The sequence below is a fragment of the Ustilago hordei genome, assembly GCF_900519145.1.
Source record: "Ustilago hordei strain Uho2 genome assembly, contig: UHO2_contig_01, whole genome shotgun sequence".
In the NCBI taxonomy this organism is placed as follows: Eukaryota; Fungi; Basidiomycota; class Ustilaginomycetes; order Ustilaginales; family Ustilaginaceae; genus Ustilago; species Ustilago hordei.
The window spans coordinates 1,556,791-1,578,109 of NW_024545270.1; the positions used below are offsets into that span (position 1 = coordinate 1,556,791).

Here is a 21,319-nt window from a genome sequence, read left to right on the forward strand (position 1 = left end):
CCCCCCTGCCTCCTCTCAGAATAACTCGGTTGATGATGATGTGAACATGGACGATGCCAGCAATGCTCTCTACCCTCAGTGATGCAACATTCCTGGCATGGAATCCATTCTTGAGGAGTTGCAATATGATCCCATTGGAGCAAGAGTTATCTCATCTTTTTCTTCTTCAGTTGCAGCCACCCCAGCTGCTGCTTCATCTTCATCCCGCTCACCCTTCTCTTCCTCATCCAACCCTTTTTCAATTGGCCCCACCCCCTTCACCATTACCCCTATAGACACTCCAACCCACCAGCACTCATCCAGCACCACTTTTGGGGCTGATGAAGTGGATGATGGTGATGGTGGCTCTGTTTTCTATTCTCCAGCCACAGGTACAACACCCAAGAAGTCTCGACCCTCCCCTTCCAAGAGCAAGCAAGAAGAGCTGTCGGAAATTGTGCAGGCCTGCACCCAAGACATGCTTCAGGCAAGAATCAAGGTTGAGGAGGAATGCATGAAGAGGGAGGAAATGTGCATTCAATTTGCCAGGGAAGAAAGTGAGAGACAAGAGCACATGTGAACTGAAGAGCATGGTTGGCTCATGGAGATGGTGCAGATGATGAACCCTAATCTACCCTTTGGCAACATCGTGTCATGGGGCCAGATGTGCAGGAAGCAAGAAGACCCGAATTCATATGAAGGAGAGTGCAGGAATCGCAGAATCAGGCTAAACGAGAGTTACAGCAGAGTCCACCAAGATCTGTAGTAGAAACAGATCTATGACAGATTCCAACCAATTTGGTATGAATGGGAGGTTATGGCAAAACCTGCTGGAACCTGTAGTATTGCAATTGTATGACAGATCCTGCAAGGGGGGTGCTGATCTCATGAGTCTCATCATGAGACAGATGTCGATATTATGGATGGGTGGCAAAGACATCAGGGTCCACCATCCATGAAGCAGGGGACCTGCTTGGGAATGAACCCCAAGTGGGTAGATGGGAGGAATGAGAAGGGGTGCAAACTGTTGCTCAGATGAGGTGGGAATGGCCCCTGATGATGATAAAACAATGTGAGGGCTGTCCATCCATGGGCAGCAAGAGACATGGTGCTGATGAGCAGCATCACAGGATGGATAGGAGAGACAGGAAAGAGGAGGAGCAGTGTTGGAGAGGCATGCCAGAGGGAAGGCAGTGTTGCAGATGACATTGCAAGGATGGTATATAACCTCCCTCCTCATTGTAGCTGTTGAGTGGATCCCCATCCACTCTACACCATACACTACTAGTTATAGCTTTCACATAAAGTATACATTAGTATTTAGTCAAGCAGTAGCAATTGTAAGACATTGCTCCTATCATAGTGTGTGTGTTGTATCACCACTTGTTGACATTGATTGACATCCAAAGGTGGTTCATCCAGTGGTCTGGCTCTCTCGATCATCAGAACCAAAGGCAGTCATCCACTGCAGTCTGGGGATTACCTCAAGCACTCAGTCAACACACTGGACACTTGTGTCAGTGCCACCAACAAGCACACTCACACCAGACCTTGGTGTCAGTATGAAGTTTCTATTGTTATTGATCATGCCAAGCTACCTCTGGACAGAGTGTCCATGGTGGTTAGTCAAGACCTGCAGTATCAACCACTTTATCACATCTTTGGACAAGAAAAGTCATAGAGGTCTTCTAAGACAGATCTCAATGGGAACAATAATAGAAAGCACTCTATCACATATTTCGACAGGATCTGTAATAGATGCGTTTCTATTACAGGTTCCAGGTTAGTTAAAGGTTAATTGAGCAAAAGACACCACTTTGTAGGAGCTACGATCAAGCTCCTTACTGACAGGTGTGTTATGACTGCAATGCTTATAGATTCTTTTGTGGACTATGACTACAAGTGTGAGTATATTTAGCTTCGTATCATCTATGAGGGCACCAAGTAGTCTCAAGCAAACTCAGTGCTGGTTTCCCAATGCTTCTCTGTTTCTTCTCCTGTATCAACTCTAGACTGTTATTTCTGCAATACTCCTGAGATACTTCTTCAACTATGTCATGCTTCTTGTGTTTCTGAGTCACCTTGTGAATAAGCATGATCCGATGAATGCTATTCTCAGCAATTGGCAATTTGGCAATTGCCCTTTGCCCCAGCGAGTTGTGTGCTTTGGTGATTGGAGACTCTTGCACACTTTGGTGATTGGAACAGTTAGGGATTTTTCGTTGTATCTTCAACTAGGTTTCAGGCGCGAGACTGCTGACACATCGCTGGAAGTAGTCAAAGCAGTCTTGAACTTGACCCACTGGTTTGTGCCATGGATCAGCAGGACAACAATGATTCAGCTCATGAGTAGACCATTTGGCAAGAATTGTGTTCCTTTCAAGTTCTCCAAGTTCTGTTCCTGTGTTTCTGACTTGTTGTATGATTGCTCTCTGTAAAGCTAGCTCTCAATATGTATGACTAGCATACCCCATACCCAATCTTCCATGTAATCTCTTGAATGTAGATTGCTTCAATGTGATGAATTGTTCCACATACAAGATGCTGATTGGTGTAAGTGTGGAAGAATGATCTTGGTGGAGGAATGCTGCATGTAGCCCCAGTTCTGAGCATGTGTGTTGTGCAGAACTCAGCTGAGTTGTGTTTGTAGCTTTGGACTCTCTTTTGGACCACATCATCCTTGTTCAACTGAACTCATCAATCATCAATTTCCTATTTCTGGCCCTCTACTTCAACCATGGTGCACACCTAATGATGACCTTGAAGAGTCTGATGATGACATGTTTGATCATGCTGTCTCATTCATGCTCATCAGGACTTATGACATCATCAGCCAGTCTCAATACACAGTTGAATGCCATCAACTGCCACAATGAAGGGATCCCCTCATCAACATGCTTGATCAATATGCTGTCATCAACCACAAGCTCTTTTGAGGGGCTGTTCACATGACCCTAGATGCATTCCAAGCTCTCACTTACAGGCTCAGCACAACCAATGCCTTCAGATCAACATTAAGCTTTCAGCATGTTCAGCAGCAAGTGGCAGTTGGTCTATATCGGCTTAGACAGTCAGGAAATGGTGGTGGAGTTCATGATGTTGCATTTGCCTGCACTTGCAGTTGGGGCTTGGTTCACAAGTGGACAGATAGGACTATTGCAGGCCTATATGAGCTGAACAGCAAAGTAGTAACCTTTGCAACTGAAGACAAGTGTGCTAAGGCAAAAGCATGGGTTGCTGATAAGAGTGGAGTCAAGGAATGGTCTAGAAGATGGTTGGTGGTAGATGGTACACACATCAATCTTGCTTGGAAGCCAGCACTCAATGCTTGCAAGCATTACTCATACAAGGGTGATTATACATTCAACATTGCCCTTGTCTTCCTCCCTCATTCCTTGCACATTGTCAAGTCAGTGGTTGGACATCCTGGGTCATCACATGATGTGCAAGTCTGGGCTTCAGGCAGTGGTATTGTTGCCAAGCCTCATTCACATCTTGATGAAGGCAAGTTTGTCTGGGTTGATGCTAGTTATGGCTACTCCAGCTACACAGTTGGACCATACAGCAACACTGCAGTTGCAAAGAGCAGAGATTTCCACTACTTCAACTATTCACTCTCCCACATTTGTGTCAAGGCTGAACATGGCATTGCCTACCTCAAGAACTGCTTCCAATGTCTCATGGGATTTCGAGGCAACCTGTATTGAGAAGAGGACCACGAGAAAGCTGCACATATGGTCCAGGCTGTCGGCGGTTGCACGCCTGAAACCTGAGATCTGTAGTAGTGTCGATACTATTACTGATCCTGTCGAGTTATGTGACAACACTAGTGGTATTGCGATTCTTGGTGAAATATGCAATAGAGCCATCTCTATCACTTTTCTCGCTTGAATCTGTAGTTGTGGTTTTGCTATTGCAGGTTTCGACTAACCACTGTGGACACTCCATCCAGAGGTAGCTCAGCACGATCAATAATGATGTGAACTTGTGATGACACCAAGATCTGGTGTGAGTATGAGTACTGGTGGCATCAACATGAGTGTCCAGTGTGTTGACTAACACTTGAGGTGATCCCCAGACCACAGTGGACAACTGCCTTCAGTTCTATCTTAATCTGGACTGCTGATTTGCTAGGAACTGCCTTTGGACATCAGTGAGCAGTGATACAACACATGTGCTACAATGAGAAGTAACCTGTTGATTACTACTATGCTGACTGAAACTAATGTATACTTATGCTGAAGTGATAACTAGCTTATATGGTGTGTAGAGTGGATGGGGATCCACTCGACCACTTGTGGCGAGAAGGTATGGTTATATACATCTTCACAGTGTCACCAGCAACACTGCTCTGGCTCTCTCTCCAGAGAGTACCTTCTTTGCCAAGCACTGTGCAAGAGTCCCTGATGAGGTGCCTCCTCCTCCTCAAGCCCTGCTTGCTTATCATTCCTGTCTGTCCTTCTTGAGCTGTGTGTCGACTCCTTCGACACTGCTCCTCCTCCTCAATACCTGCTTGCCAGTGTCCATAACACAGCTCTTCTTCCTTCGACCAGCAACTGTTTGCCAGGTTTTTACCTTATGGCCCCTGAGTGGTAACCCACTGCATGCTCCTGAGCTTGGTCCCTGTCTTGGTGGCGCTTGATCCTTGTCGCATGCGAGCTTGGTCCTCCTTGCATGGGAATTCGTCATACAATCATCCCTGTCACTGATCTCTGCAGAATCTGCCATATGATCAAGCTTACTGCAGATTCTGGCAGAATTCGTGATATCATTGTTGCTTGTGCAGATCTCAATGAGATCTGTCATAGCACCATTCCTACTACAGATCTCACTGAATTCTGCTACAATTCCCACAATCTGCCTGATCCCTCAATTCCTGTGCTCCCTTCGTATGAACTGATGGGTCTTCCTGCTTCCTGCGCATTCAGGCCCATGACACAGGCTTGTATCATTGTGCATATTTTTGCAAGCCATTATGATCGACCAGATGAGGTGGCAGAGTACCTTAAGGCATCAGAGAATCTATCTGAAGCTGAAGTGCTGGAGACCATGTCAGGGATGGAAGCATATCAGCAGGCTACTGAAGATGTGAGGATACAATGAAGGGAAAACCAGCAGCAATATGAACAGGAACAGGCTGCTGCCATGGAGGGCATGTCTCAGAACTGAGTCCAGAAGTTCAGGCAGGAGAAAGCACTGGATCTTAGGGAGGAGATGCTCACTGCACTCTTTGCTTCTCATGGCCGCCCTTTTGAGGACACAACAGCAGAATCTCAAAGGATGGGAATGACAACATTGGCCTTTGCCAAATGGCAGGAGAGACAAAACTGATGGCATGAGGCTCACAGAAGACTGTGATCAGAACAGGTGTGATGTAAGCTATTTGCTTTAGCTTTTCAATCAAAGGTTTTGGCATTGTTCAGTATAGTGTTCAACAATGTCTGATATGATCACTTTGATCTTGACCTGGTGTAGGGAATCAGAGATTGTTTTTACTGGGCAAGCCAAGTGAAACTCCAAGATGCACATGTCACAGGCCTGTGCAGTTTCTTGGGGCGTCAAAAATTGGGCCCAAACATATTTTCAAAGTATTGTGTTTTCAAAACTCAGAGATAACTGAAACCCCCTAGTGTTTTCAAAAACTAGAGTATTTTCCAAAATGACAGAGCTTACGTAAGTAATGAATATTCAACGCAAGTGAAAACTCAAAAAAAAACTTGAGTTTCCGGAAAATAAAATAAAATAAAATAAAATAAAATAAAATAAACAAACAGAAACCCCCTAATGGAACCTTCGGGACAATCAAGCTCGATTGTTCTTCGATGTAAGAACGAGGGCGTCCATCATGATCTTTGTGCAACGATCTCGATCATCGAAATGAAGCCTTGTTGGCGCTGAAGATGTAGGCAGAATCAGGCTTCCAAGGCAAGGGCAAAGGGCTCTTGTTCGAAAAAGCAGCTTGATGAAGGCTGCAGCCTTTTTGTGTGCGTAAGTGTGCGCGTGTGAGTGTTTCTGTGTGTTTCTGTGTGTTTCTTTCCTGGATCCAAGTAGGCTTTGCGTGGATTTTTACTTAGATCCCCGACCTGACTTTTTCCATCAACGTCAGAGCCAAGGCAGACAGCCGCTTTTACTGTATCAATCAAGCTTTTTCTGGAAGGTTATGAAGAAGGTCAAAGCGTTCAAATACCCTCGATCCACGGGCATCGTGACTGAGCGAATGAGTAAGCGAGGGTCGAGTGTTGATGGTGGCTTGGATATGCAGCAAGAGTCAGCTTTAAATTTCTCTCCCAGGTTTCACCTTTTGGCGCCGCCTCTTTACCACCTTCCCGAAGCTTCGTTCGTCCAAGACTCTCACACACACTACTCTGACACTAATACTCCTGTGTCAGCTTCGCATCGAGGCTGTCCATCCAACAGCTTTCAGAGCAGAGACAGACAGCCCGCCAAACACTGCGGCAACTTACCCACCCTCAACCTTGACCAACACCACCACCACCCACCATCATTACCACCACCATCATCATCACCACCTCCTTCGCAACCGTATCGGATCCTTTGTAGCAACGCGTCTCTGTCAGTGCCTCAGACCCTGATAGTCCCGCTTGCCATCGCCAGGAAGGGATCGCTGTCAGTTGAGGATACTCCACAATGCCACGCAGAGGCAATCTGGGCGGTCACCGCGTAGTGATCGCCTCGCTCTTTCTGCCCGACACACTTCACTTCGTCGAGCCCGAGTTCGAGTCCGCCCTCGCAGAATCACCGCAAGAGTCGACGGCACCACCTTCACCGGACTCTTTACCCCATGATGCACCACTCCCACTGCATGAGCTGTCGTCGAGACTGGCAGCATCCATTTCCATGTCGGCGCAAGACCGCCAAACACGTTCCATGCCCGTTGCCGCAAAGACGCCCATGAATCGTCAGTCTTCGTTGACAGATACAAAGATCAGCATGAGCGAATTGATGTACGAAGCAGCGGCTGTGCCGAAGCTCGACATGCGTGAAGGTCCCATCTCAGGAGCGTCGAGTCCGCTCACACGTTCGAGACGAGGATCCATGTCGGAACATCCGGCCGCTGACATTCCTGTTGCTCCTGCATCGGATCATGGCCGAGCAGCCATGACGCCAGATCTAAATCCTTTGAGCGTCTTCTCTACCTCGCCTCTTCCAGGTCAAACGGCTTCCATCACTGCTGCGCCCAAGAGTCGTCGTTCCAGCTTCAACACCAACACAAGCAGCGGTACTGCGCTTGCACCCGCCGCCAACGTTCCAGAAGGTACCGGAACCAGAACGCCAGGCGCAAGGGCTGGAGGCAAACTCGGCATCACTACACCACTCAGCATCATCTCGGATCTCGCTGCCAGACGTGGTGGACCTATCCCATCACTTGCAACTACCGCTGATAGCGAACGACACCATCCTTTCGGATCCGGCGCTGTCACTCCAATCGCAGGTGCGCAGACTCCTGGGAACGCAAACAGACCTCCTGGGCTCGCTCGCGCCTTCCCTTCTTCCCTCAGCATGACCAAAGCCAACCCTTCTGGCAGCGTCTCTGCTGGTCCTGGTGCGCTCCCCACTCTCAAGAGTCTGGCTGCTGCCAAGCAAGTAAATACAGCCTCTGGTTCCAGAACGCCTAGCGGCTCATCAGGCTTGCATGGCGCCAAGACTGCTAGCGCTGTCTCAAGTGGCTCCATCAACGATCATGGAAGGGGCGCCGCACCTACATCCGCGCCAAACCAAGCTCGCAAAGCTTCCATTCCTACCGCCGAAAAGCCTTCCTCACGCGAGCTTCTCGGTCACGCACGCACACCCAGAGAACACTCCATCTCCTCTTCACTCACCGCTTCCATCAAAGGAAGAGCGCATCATCATGGCGGTGGAGCGCATAGCAGCGGCAACCAAGGTCCACCTGCTGCGCCTTCTTCTGTCTTTAGCCGGAACCATAGCATTCGTTCTGCCCCACGTCGAGGTTCAGGTCGTCGAGCATCTTCCGCAAGCCGCTCGCAGCTTGGCAGACGTACTTCCACCGCATCGCTTGACACGGTTATGGACGATGATGCGGACGCGGCTTTGCCACCCTTCGACTTCGTCAGCAACCCCTCTGCTAATGGTGGTCTCATCAATGCAGTGAGGAGCATCGAGCGCGAACGTCTTCGTGCAGGCAAAGTTTACGTTGGTACACCAGGTCTCTCTACGGAAGGTTGGCTTGGTCCCAGTGAGAAACGCATCCTCGAACAAAAGTACCTCAAAGAGCGATCGTCGATGCCCGTCTGTCTTGCAGACGATGACTTTGACCTTAGCTACAACCGTTTCTGCAAGCAGATCTTGTGGCCCACCTTCCACTACACTTCGCCCACTTCGAAGGGACTCGACAACGAGCACGAAGCCTTCCGTGCCTACTGGGAAGTCAATCGCCGCTTTGCCGATGCTATCGAGGACATCTATCAGGAGGGTGACATTGTTTGGATCAACGACTATCATCTGCTCCTTGTGCCGCAGATGGTGCGCGAGCGACTACCGCATGCCACCATCGGTCTCTTTGTTCACATCGCTTTCCCGTCGTCCGAGATCTTCCGTTGCCTCAGCATGCGCGAGACGCTGCTCAAAGGCATGCTTGGCGCCGACCTGATCGGTTTCCAGACCCACAACTTCTGTCGTCACTTCCGTCAGACTGTCAGTCGCATCCTTCAGCTCGAAGCGACGCCTAAAGGTGTCCAGCTCGAAGGTAGCTTTGTCACCGTAGCGCCCTTCCCTATCGGTATCGACGTGCGTAGTCTCAATGCCAAGCGACAGGATCCGGAAGTCAGCGAGTGGGTCGCACAGTTGCGTCAAAAGTACGCAGGCAAACGCATCATTGTCGGTAGGGACAAGCTCGATTGGATCAAGGGTGTCAGGCAAAAGCTACTCGCCTTCGAAGCATTTTTGGACGAGAACCCGAAGTGGGCCGGCGAAGTCGTGCTCATCCAGGTCGCTCTGGCTACCACCGAGGAGAACGAAGAGATTGGCGAAGCAACCGACGTGGTCTCGCGCATCAACAACAAGTACAGCTCGCTCACCTATCAGCCCGTCGTCTTTCTGCATGTTCAAGACATCACGTTCAGCCAGTATCTGGCGTTGCTGACCGTAGCCGACTGCTTCTTGGCGACGAGTCTGCGTGAAGGTATGAACCTCACCTCGCATGAGTTTGTCGTCTGTCAAGAAGTGAGCCATCGTCCCTTGGTGCTGTCCGAGTTCACGGGCACATACTCTGGCCTTCGAGCCTGCATCGGCATCAACCCTTGGAACACCAAGCAGGTTGCGCACGCCATCCACAAGGCGCTCATCATGGACGAGTCCGAGATGGTGCAACGCTGGACTGACTTGCACCGAGTCGTCGTCACGCAGACGGCGCAGCAGTGGATCACGTCGTTGCTCGGTCACCTCGAGCGTGCACACATGGAGCAAGAACGTCTCGAAAACATGTTTGTGCCCAAACTGGAAGTGGCTCAGCTCGTATCGGAATGGCGAGCTGCTCATTCACGCCTCTTGCTCATCGATCTCGAAGAAACCCTGGTCACTTATGACCCACTTCTGGCTCACGAGCAAGGCGGTTTCCGTCCTCCCGAGTGGCTGTTCACGCTACTCAATGACCTAGCCGCGGATAACAAGAACGTAGTCTACATTCTCAGCGGTATGGGCACCAACGATTTGGATCGACTAGCTTCGCGCATCGACAGCGTAGGCTTTGCCGCTGAGGACGGCTGCTTTGTCAAGCATGCTGGCGAGCACCACTGGAACAGTCTCGTAGCGCCCTTTGACCTTCGTCCGGTGCGCGATATTCTCTCCTACTTCACCGAGCGAACGCCTGGCTCGTACATTGAGGAGCGCAGCGCTTCCATGTGTTGGCGTTTCTGGAACGACAAGCTGGGCGATCGTGATTCACACGAAGCTCAGTGGGCTCGCCGACAGTCGGCTGAGGTGGCCAACCTGATCCACGAACGATTCTCGCACTCTCTGCGCGTGGTGCCATGCCGAACCAATTGTCTCATTCTTCCTCGTCATGCTAGTCGAGTGGCAGCAGTGCAACACATCATCATGCAGATGAGCATCATCGGATCAGTAGCAATGAGCGGCGCCAACGCGAGCAGCCAGCCTTCGTCTGCATCAACGCCGTCGCTCTCGGCGCAAAAGCCCAACGATATCACACAGCGTCTTGCAGATCAGCCGCACCATCCTCCATTGGAAAGCGCATACAAGCAGCCTTCGAACTACTGGACGATGCCAAGCGCACACAACACGCGTGCTTCATCGCCGGTGGTGCATCAATCACCCATGCGAAGCCACGCTGGATCGGTGTCACACCACTTGCCTCACCATTTCCACCAGACACACACTTTCGACTTTGTTCTGGCGCTGGGTCAAGACGAGAAGCTGCTGGCCTACGTCAACACACTCGATCTTTTCGCCCCTGTCACCTGCACTACAGTGGACTTGGAGAAGAATCGCGGCACAGAGGCAGCCTACTTCCTGGCGCAGTCGGAAGTGCAAGAGGCGCTCGAGGAGATGGTAGGCTTCCGTGCTCGCGATTTGAAATGGGCCAACCGCTGATGACGACCTTGAACTCATCATGACTTCACCACTTTTCATTTCGTTTCCCCTTGATCTAGGGAGGATCGATATCTTCGGCGGTGGCTCTTGGTATGCAAACATCGACCGTCACGAGGAACAAGTAGCACCGAATTATGCAAAGTTAATCAAAACACCATTCAGCAATCAATCTGTTTCATGTTTCGAATCGTCTGTCTTTGCTGTCGCCGAAGTCGCTCGTTGAAGAGACGCGGATCTGAACAATGGCATGAGTCAGTGGAACAAGGTGAGGCTGGCTGCAGTGTTAACGTAGCCAGAGTTGGTTTGCTTTCAACGGTGAGTTATAATTGAAGATATCGAGTTAATATACTCTGACTAGGGCCACGATCAGGCTCCTTTATCACAGGTGTATGACTTCTTGAATTCTTATTATTACTATAGAAGAGTGCGACCTTGAGAGCATATATATATACCTTAGCATTCCCTACTAAGCACACCATACTGAAATGAGTCGTGCTCCTCCTTCGATGCCCCTGAGCCGTTGCCATGGCAATGTTTCATACCTTCTAGTTGAAGTTGCATCGGAATGACAAACATGCAAGAGAGCCGAGCCACCGACAGGCCGAGGATTGTGCATGCATGATAATTTCAGTGGCGACCAATCAGGACACATTCAGAGAGAGGAACACCAAGACTAAGGAGGAAAACACTGAGACTCCTCATGACACATCTAGTTTGCAGGGTGTGGATAGCCATTCTCATGAATGAAGCAAAGGTATATATATCCTCACATTACTGTAGTCTTAGTCTATCTGAATCTAAGCATTGTGTAAGCAGTTGCACACCTGAAACCAGGTTGGGTGTTTCCAATTGGTTTTGGTGAGATCTGTCATGGGCCTGGATGCGCAAGAAGTAAGAAGATCCATCAACTCATATGAAGGGAGTGCAGGAATCATGGAATCAGGCAGATCGAGGGGTTTGCAGCAGAGTTCATTGAGAACTGTGGTAGAAACAGTGCTATGACAGATCCCAGCAAGATCCATGTGAACAAGGGCAGTATTACAAATTCCACCAAGATCAGTAGTAGTAGTGATAATGTGGCAGATTCCACAGAGATCAGTGGCAAAGATGATCATACAGCAAAATTCACATGTGAAGGAGGACCAAGTGTTGCCAAGAAGGGGACCGAGCTCAGAAGCATGCAGCTGGTTACCACTCAGGGGGTCACAAGATGAAGACCAGGAGAACTGTCACCAGTGGGAGGAAGAAGAGCTGTGACAAGGACACTGGCAAACAGGTTATGAGGAGGAAGGGCAGTGTCAAGGGAATTGACACCTAGCTCGAAGAAGGATGGATAGGAGGGATGAGGAGGAGGGGCAGTGTTGCAGACGATGCTGCAGGCATGGTATATAACCATGTGTAAGCGGTTGCGCGCCAGAGACTTAGTTTTGGGGTGCTACTGAGTTTGATTGAGTAAGGTCTACTTGATATGTTTCACCTAAATGTAACCAAGCATCACTGCCTGGTAAGTCTTGACTGACCACCTTGAACACTCTGTTCAGAGGTTGCATGGCACAAATGTTGTTCATTGGTGAGTGGGTGATACACCCTCTCCTACAGTACGAGTGTTTGTAGTACTGTTGATAATGCTCTTGGTCATCATCTGGACTGCGATATGCTAATTGCCTACAGAGGATGGGAGTTACTGGACTGCAGGTTGTCAGGGGTCTCGCGCCTGAAACCCAGGTCGGTCTGTCGAGATACTTGGTGACTATCAAACTGTGCAACAGCTATTGTCTCAGTATTGGTCTCGATGAGCTAGTCATTTGGCAACTATCAAGTTGCACGATGACAGCAGGTGGCATTCATTGTATATACTATCGTAGGTTTCAGCTGACCTCTGTGGACACTCCATTCAGGGGTAGCTCGGCATGATCAATATCAATACATAGGTTATGATGACACCAAGGTCTGGTGTGAGTGTTGATGATGATGAGGTTGATGGTGTTGGTGATCAGGTTGGTGAGTGTTGATGATAATGAGGTTGATGGTGTTGGTGATAAGGTTGGTGGTGTCAACACAAGTGTCCAGTGTGTTGACTGATGCTTGAAGTGATCCCTGGACCACAGTGGACTACTGCCTTCAGTTCTATCTTAATCTGGACTGCTGACCTGCTATGGGCTGCCTTTGGATGTCAGGTAGTGGTGATACAACACATGCACTATGATGAGGAGCAACCCTGATAGATTGCTGCTATGCTGACTGAAACTAATATATACTTATGCTGAAGTGATAACTAGTTATGATGTGTGTAGAGTGGATGAGGATCCACTTGACCTTTGATGATGGGAAGTATGGTTATATACCTCTTCACAGCATCTGTCACGAACCGGCCCTACGGTTGGCAATAACGACGAGGGCGAGACCGAGAGGAGAGGCAGAGAAGACTACCAGACTTCGGAAGGAGTAGACGAGAGAGTTGATTGTGAGAGTGACTTACAATCTCTTTTCCTTAAGGGAAAAGAGAGGAGAAGAAGGAAGGAGCAAATTATGAGATCGAAAGTGCAAGACTCGATGCGACGAGTCTAAGACTCTTTTGCAGTGAAATGACGTGTCAATGTTAGATCTAGGAAATTACGCGAGGGGTCATGACCGAGTCATGACAGTATCCCCCCCCTCAAAGAAAACGACGACAGGGGAGGAGTTTAGCAATGAGTAGGAGATGGGCGAGTGGGGTTGGCTGTATGGAAGTCAGCAAGCAGGTCGCTAGCATGGGTGAGATTGGAGGCAGGTTCCCAGGAGTTGTGGTCAGGCCCATATCCGACCCAGCGGACAAGGTAGAAAAGTGGGTCGCGGTAGCGATGATCAACCTTGCTATCGAGGATTTGTTCGACTTCATATTCCAAATCACTTTCGACTTCGACCAGGGGGGGTGGTGGCTGGACCCGATTTGGGATTGTGTTGGCGACATAGGGTTCCAAGCGGTCAACATGGAACACGTTATGGATCTTCATTGATGGGGGAAGCTGGAGGCGGTAGGCATGGGAGGAAATGACCTCGCTGACAGAGAAGGGTCCGAGGCGGCGGTAGTCGAGTTTCTTGGTGGGGCGGAGGGAGCGGATATTATCGGTAGACAGCCAAACTCTGTCGCCAGGCTGGAACTGAGGAGAGGGAAGGCGGTGTTTATCGAACTGTTCAGCTGATCGTCTGTTGGCTTTATCCAGCTCCCCACGAACATACTCATGGAGCTGCTTTAGCTGATCTGCATACGAGCGGGTGGCAGGGAAAGGAGGCAAAGAGGCCGGATCAGTGTTGTCGAAGCTGAAGCGAGGATGGTACCCATAGTTGGCGAAGAATGGGGTGAGTTGAGTTGATGCATGCTCAGCATTGTTGTAAGAAAACTCGGCCAATGGAAGTAGGTCACTCCAATTGGTCTGTAGGTGGTTTGAATACCCACGAAGGTACTGCTCAAGGACCTGGTTAACACGCTCGGTCTGTCCATCCGACTGGGGGTGATAAGCAGAGGAGAAGTGGTTTCTGATGCCAAGGAGAGCAGAGAGGGAGCGCCAAAAGTGGGATGTGAACTCGGAGCCTCGGTCCGACACGATGGAGGTGGGGAGACCATGTTTCGAGTATACATGGCGCAGGAAAAGCTTGGCCAGTTCGGGAGCATCCAATGTGTTGGTAGTCAGAACAAAGGTTGCCATCTTTGTGAGGCGGTCAACCACAACGAGGATGGCAGTGAAGCCAGATGATGGGGGCAGTTGCTCGATGAGATCCATGGATATGGAAGACCATGGGTGAGGGGGAACTGGGAGGGATTTGAGGTGTCCGTAAGGCTTGTGCCGGGCAGCCTTGATGCGCCGACATGTCTCACAGGAATCAACAAAGGTGTGGACGAATTTGGACAAGCCCGGCCAGAAGAAGGACCAGCGAACAAGAGAAAGCGTCTTTCTGCGACCAGGATGCCCAACGGAAGGCGAGTTGTGTCGGTCTTGAATAATTAGGAGTCGGAGGTCATCAACATCAGGTACGCAGGTTGAGTCCCGGTAGGTGAGAAGGTTCCTGGAATCGATCGCAAAACCAGGTGATAGGGATCCAAGGTGGGCTTGCTCCAGGAGCGCTGAGGTCCAGGAGTCGCCGGAAAGGGCCTCCCGGATTTTGTCAGTAATGTCCGACTTTACTGTGAGGATGCCGGTAGCAGCAAGTCGGAGTTGATGAGGTTTGAGGAGGGCCTGAAAGTTGTTTGGGTTGTGCTCCTGCATCAGTGATGGGCCCTTGTCCCTGGGTCGCATGTCGGAACGACGAGTGAGGGCATCCGGAAGACCAGCCTGTACACCAGGGCGGTATTGGATGACAAAGTCAAAATCAGAGAGGAGTTCTGACCAACGAGCTTGCCGACGGTTGAGTTGCTTGGTAGTAGTGAAGTACTCGAGACTGCGATGATCGGTGAGGACCTGCACAGGAAACTTGGCACCCTCAAGGTACTGGCGCCAGTGTTTGAAGGCTGCGACAATGGCAAACATCTCTTTATCAAAGATGGGATAATTGAGTTGTGCCGGATCAAGCTTCTTCAAAAAGAATGCGATGGGGTGTCTAGTGCCTTGATCAAATGACTGTGAAAGGACGGCAGCAACTGCAAAGTCCGATGCATCAGTTTCGACAATGATTGGCCGTGCAGGGTCGAAGTGATGCAAGATGGTGTCGGTGCTGAAGGAAGAGCGAAGCTGTTCAAAGGCATGTTGGGCTGCCTGGTTCCAGGTGAAAGGAGTGCTCTGGGCCTCCTTATGCAACAACTGTGTGAGAGGGTATGCCATTTGGGAATACTGGGGGATGAACTTTCTGTAGAAGTTACAGAAACCTAAGAACACCTGTACATCATGTACTGACGTGGGTACCGGCCAGTTGGTGATGACTTCTGTCTTGCTAGGGTCCATGGAGACACCTTGATCCGAGACCACAAACCCTAGGAACTCGGTTTGCGAAGTGGAGAACTGGCACTTCTCTGCTTTTGCATACAGACCTGCTTGGCAAAGATGTGCCAGGACAGCAGAGACATGTCCTTGATGCTGTTCAAGGGTAGAGGAGTATATCAACAGGTCATCGAGGTAGATGATGAGGGACCTGTCTAACATATCCTTGAATGTGTCGTTCATCAGGTGTTGGAAGGAGGCAGGAGCATTGGTGAGGCCGAAGGGCATGACGTTGTACTGAAAGAGGCCATATCGGGTATGGAAGGCTGTCTTCCATTCGTCACCCTTGGCAATGCGAAGGAGGTTGTAGGCACCGTGCAGATCTATATGGGTGAAGAATCGGGCTTTGCGGAGTCGGTCAAGTAGTTCATCGATGAGGGGTAGTGGGTAACGGTTACGGATGGTGATCCGGTTGAGACCTCGATAGTCGACACAGAGGCGGAGGGAACCATCCTTCTTTTTAACAAAGAGGCTGGGTGAAGCTGCCAGCGAGTCGGATGGAGAAATGAATCCCTTGGCAAGGTTCTCTTCCAGGTACTCCCGGAGGGTCTTGAGCTCATGTTCTGAGAGGCTATAGATGGGTCCGAAGGGTGGAGATTTGCCTTCCTCCAGGGGGATCTGATGATCATATGTGCGATGGGGCGAAAGTTTGTCAGCTTTGACTCTGCTGAACACATCGAGGTACTGGTGGTATTCCTGGGGGATGATATCAGGAAGACCAGCATCGTAAGCGAGAGCCATGGTGGTATCAGAGGATGTTGCGGTGGTATCGGAGGATGTTGTGGTGGTATCAGAGGATGTTGTGGTGGTGGCGAGTAAGTGCTGTGATTGAACGGGGGAGGGGTAGAGAGTACCCGAGGTGAGACAGTCCGATTGGAGGGACTGGTCAAAGGCAATAGCATCGATAACATCAATATCAAGTGATGCAGATGGAAGGGTGGGTGACGGCAACTGAGATGGAGCCATCGGTGAAGGGGTTAGGGGAGGGCTTCGCATGGTGATGTTGCCAGATTGCCAATCTATACTAGGGTTGGCTCCTTTTAACCACGGTAGCCCCAAGATGATGGGACATGGGCCAAGATCGGTGACTTGGAAGGTGATGTCAGCTGGGAAGAGCTCTGCAACGAGGCACGACAGCTGCACTTCCTTACTGATGACGACTTGGGTTTTGCCGTCTGCGAGCAAGAGGGTCTCGGCGAGCAGTTTGGAGGTTAGAGGCAAGGAGTGCAGAGTGGCGAAGCGTGAGTCTATGAAGTTGGTGGTGGCACCGGAGTCGATCATGACGTGATGCACTGAAAGGGAGGGAGGTGACAGAAAGCAGAGGGATGTAGATAGATATTGATTACCAGGGGGTTGTGAATCTACAGGAATGAGTGCTGTCAGTCGGTGCTTAGCGGTTCGGGCTTGTGCTGCTAAGGCGGCTGTTTTTGACAAGCCCGCTATTTTTTTGACTTGATAATAGGACAATCTGTGACAACGTGCTCTGAAGAAGCACAGTAGATGCACAAGTTGTTTGCTTGGCGCCGCTTGTATTCTTCCGGGTCCAGCTTTCCAGCTGTGGTAAGAGGGGCGCGAAGGGCGGAAGGTGAGGAGGGATGGACGGCTGCTGGAGCCATGGGAGGGTTGGAGACAGGCATGGGTGTAGGGTTTGCCGACCGGGTGATCATCCTCTTCTTTTCAGAGATTCGCTCCGCAATACGGTTATCGATCTCGAGGGATCTCTGGATGAGGGTTTCCAGGTCAGTTGGTTTGCCAGAGCGACTAAGGTCATCCTTGACGTTCTCCTTGAGTCCTCGATAAAAGAACCAAGCCATGGCGTCTTCACCCCAATTGAGGGTCATTTGCAGCTGGCGGAATTGGGTGAGGTAGTTGGCTACTGAGGTGGTCTGGGATAGAACCTCGATCTCCCGCTTGGCAGTGGCAATACGATCTGGGTCCCCAAAGACCACACGTAGTTGATTGATGAATAAGGGGTAGTCTGTGAGCCAGGCGGGAGGGTTGACGGCGCTAAGGTGGGGGTAGAACCACTGGTGAGCAACTCCACGCAGGAGTGTGGATAACCAGAGGATCTGGTCGGAGTCGTTGATGAAGCGCCCTGGGTTGAGCCGCAGAAACACATCGACCTGGGCTAGGAATGCCTCCAGGTGGCCTCGCTCGCCAGTGAAGGCCTCTGGTTCCTTGGACTGGAACCCTTGTCGAGTTGCAGCGCTGTCATTGGACGGTTCTTGAGTGTTGCGAGCATTGAGAGCAGCGAGTAAGGAACGAACCTGGTCCTCCAGGGATTCGATGCGTTCGGAATGGTTGGGAGGGGGCATCGTGATAGATGTTGATGGAGGCGAAGAAGGTGAGGATGGTGGAAGAGGAGCAAGATGGCGACGAGGATGGAGACCGAGGCATTGCAAATGCAAAGATCGACAAATGGAGAGTATAGATGAGGAGGATGAAGAGGATGGAACGTCTGTTGACGATCAAGGAGAGAGGTGTCTTGATCGAGATGGTAATGAGGCCAAGGGTAGTGTTGAAGACAAGGGGATGATGATGGTTCGACATATGGATGGATGGATGGATGGATGGATGGATAGAAGGTGATGATGGTAGTGTCGAAGGCTCCTAACGAGGAGAATGGCGGTAGTGATGATGATGCCGATGATGGCTGGTAGAGAAGGAAAAGAGATACTGTCACGAACCGGCCCTACGGTTGGCAATAACGACGAGGGCGAGACCGAGAGGAGAGGCAGAGAAGACTACCAGACTTCGGAAGGAGTAGACGAGAGAGTTGATTGCGAGAGTGACTTACAATCTCTTTTCCTTAAGGGAAAAGAGAGGAGAAGAAGGAAGGAGCAAATTATGAGATCGAAAGTGCAAGACTCAATGCGATGAGTCTAAGACTCTTTTGCAGTGAAATGACGTGTCAATGTTAGATCTAGGAAATTACGCGAGGGGTCATGACCGAGTCATGACAGCATCGCCAGCGACACTGCTCCTGCTCTCTCTCCAGAGAGTACCTTCTTCATCGAGTACTGTACAGGGGCCCCTCTAGCACTGCTCCTCCTCCTTGCTATCCTGCTTGTTTGGCATCCCTGTGCCTCCTGAGTGGTGTCGACTCCTTCGACACTGCTCCTCCTCCTCAGGACCTGCTTGCCAGTTCCCTATACACTGCTCCTTCTCCTTTGGCTGGTGATGGTTCCTTTGACTCTTGTCTCTTGAGCCCCTGAGTGGTAACTGTCTGCATGCTCCTTGAGCTTGGTCCTCTTCGTGGCTGTGCCTGCTCCTTGAGCTTGGTCCTCCTTGTGGCTGTGCCTGGCCCTCCTTGCATATGGGCTCGGTGCTCCTTTGCATGTGAGTCCATAGGAGTCCATGGTCTCCATGGAGACTGCACTATGACCATGCTCTCTACTGGTATCGACTAGATCTCTGATACCTGTGCTCCTTCCATATGAACCAGTGACCCTCCTGCTTCTTGAGCATTCAGGCCCATGACACAGGTGTGAATCACCGCCTACAATAACCGACTGGACCGCTGGTGTCAAGCAACACTGCCTACAGCAAGGGCACTGGACTGCTAGTGTTGAAGAACACTGCCTACAGTTGTCAACTAACGGTGATACAACACACATGTTGAGAGTCATTGCAAGAGCACTGCTATTGCAATGGTATGTAACTGAGTAAGTAGATAGAGTAAGTAGTATAGTATGTAGAGTGGATGAGGATCCACTCATATGCTATGGTAGAATGAGAGTATTTATGCAATCAATTGGTGTTGCCCACAACACCTATCCTGCTCCTCTTGAGGGGCCTTTGTCCCCTGTTTGACACTGTCTTGTCCTGCTGGCATAAATCCCATTGGTACTGCACCCCTACCAATTGCATGGCATAAGGGTTATGCAACACTGCCCTCTTGCCTTCATGCTCTCCTTCTGCCTGATGATGTGTGATGCCCCCTTTCAACACAGCTCCTTCTTGACTTTATCTTGTGAATCCCTTTAGCCACTTGTTGAACCTTGTGACCAAACCCCTTGGTCATGTGGTCACTTCGACACAGCTCCTAGTACTTGCTCATATCAGCCGACTTGTTGAAGCATACTGATCTGACTGATTCTGACCAATCCCTGATGAGATTAATCTGGAACCCAGGGTTCGATCAATCTCGTAATTCATATGCACTGCCAGCCTGATTAATCTCGTTGATCCCTGAAGGTTTGGCACTGATCAATCTGGCACTCCCTTCATATATTGATCTGTTGCACACCCTTCATATACTGCTCTGTAGCGCGACATTCCCATGACTGCCATTGATCAATTTGGCGCACTCTCTTGCACTATCCTTCTGACCCTGTGACACCATGCTCCTCATCGCAACAGGTGAGTGGATTGCCATCCACTCTACACCATATCAACTAGTTATACTTCAAGCATAAGTACATATTAGTTTCAGTCAGCATAGTTGCAATCAAGTAGATTGCCTCTCATTGTAGCACATGTGTCATATCACTGCTCCCTGACATCTGAAGGCAGTTCATAGCAAACCAGTGGTCCAGATTCAAGATAGAACTGAAGGCAGTAGTCCACTGCAGTCCAGGGATCACCTCAAGCAATAAGTTGACACACTGGACACTCATGTTGACACCACCAAGCATTCATACTCACACCACACCTTGGTGTCAGTACAGTTCATATTGTTATTGATCATGCCAAGTGTCATGGGCCTGGATGCTCAAGAAGCAGGAGGGTCACTGGTTCATATGGAAGGAGCACAGGTATCGAAGATCTAGTCGATACCAGTAGAGAGCATGGTCGTAGTGCAGTCTCCATGGAGACCATGGACTCCTATGGACTCACATGCAAAGGAGGGCCAAGCACAGCCACGAGGAGGACCAAGCTCAAGGAGCAGGCACAGCCACGAAGAGGACCAAGCTCAAGGAGCATGCAGATGGTTACCACTCAGGGGCTCGAGAGACAAGAGCCAAAGGAACTGTCACTGATCAAAGGAGAAGGAGCAGTGTCGAAGGAGTCGACACCAGGTCATGAGGAGGAGGAGCAGTGTCAAAGGAGTCGACACCATTCAGGAGGCACAGGGGTGCCAAACAAGCAGCAGGATAGCAAGGAGGAGGAGCAGTGTCGAAGGAGTCGACACAGCTCATGAGGCACAGGGGTGCCAAGCAGGAGAGGCCCCTGAACAGTACTCGATGAAGAAGGTACTCTCTGGAGAGAGAGCAGGAGCAGCATCGCTGGCGATGCTGTGAAGAGGTATATAACCATGCTTTCTCATCATCATAGGTTGAGTGGATCCTCATCCACTCTACTCACCATACAACTAGTCAATACTTTAGAAACACAAGTACTCATTAGTTACAGTCAGCATAGCAGCAATCTATCAAGGTTGCTCCTCATCGTAGTGTGTGTGTTGTATCACCACTACCTGACATCCGTAGGTGCCCCATAGCAGGTTAGCAGTCTGGATATAGATAGAACTGAAGGCAGTAGTCCACTGCGGTCCGGGGATCACTTTAAGCATCAAAGTCAACACACTGGACACTCGTGTTGATGCCACCAACCTTATCACCAACACCATCAACCTCATTATCATCAACACTCACCAACCTTATCACCAATGTCATCAACCTCATCATCATCAACACTCACACCAGACCTTGGTGTCATCATAACCGAAGCATTGATATTGATTGTGCCGAGCTACCCCTGAATGGAGTGTCCACAGAGGTCAGCTGAAACCTACGATAGTATATACAATGAATGCCACCTGCTGTCACTGCACAACTTGATAGTCACCGATACCGAGA

The 21,319-nt window shown here is 50.1% G+C and overlaps 3 protein-coding genes across 3 annotated transcripts; 1 reads left to right on the forward strand and 2 right to left on the reverse strand.

Moving 5' to 3' along the window:
• Positions 1-6,627: 6,627 nt before the first annotated feature.
• On the forward strand, positions 6,628-10,566 carry UHO2_00440 (related to alpha,alpha-trehalose-phosphate synthase, 115 KD subunit; the record flags this gene model as incomplete). Its single annotated transcript, XM_041557060.1, has 1 exon — positions 6,628-10,566. One exon carries the CDS (start codon positions 6,628-6,630, stop codon positions 10,564-10,566), a length of 3,939 nt encoding a protein of 1,312 aa, XP_041412994.1.
• A 2,684-nt stretch (positions 10,567-13,250) lies between these two features.
• Positions 13,251-16,799, reverse strand: UHO2_00441 (related to transposon-encoded proteins with TYA, reverse transcriptase, integrase domains in various combinations; the record flags this gene model as incomplete). The annotated part of the gene is made up of 1 exon (XM_041557061.1): positions 13,251-16,799. The coding sequence occupies one exon, from the start codon at positions 16,797-16,799 to the stop codon at positions 13,251-13,253; it is 3,549 nt and encodes a 1,182-aa protein (XP_041412995.1).
• Positions 16,800-16,957: 158 nt separating this feature from the next.
• UHO2_00442 (uncharacterized protein) lies at positions 16,958-17,833 on the reverse strand (the record flags this gene model as incomplete). Its single annotated transcript, XM_041557062.1, has 1 exon — positions 16,958-17,833. One exon carries the CDS (start codon positions 17,831-17,833, stop codon positions 16,958-16,960), a length of 876 nt encoding a protein of 291 aa, XP_041412996.1.
• Between the last annotated feature and the right edge of the window lie 3,486 nt (positions 17,834-21,319).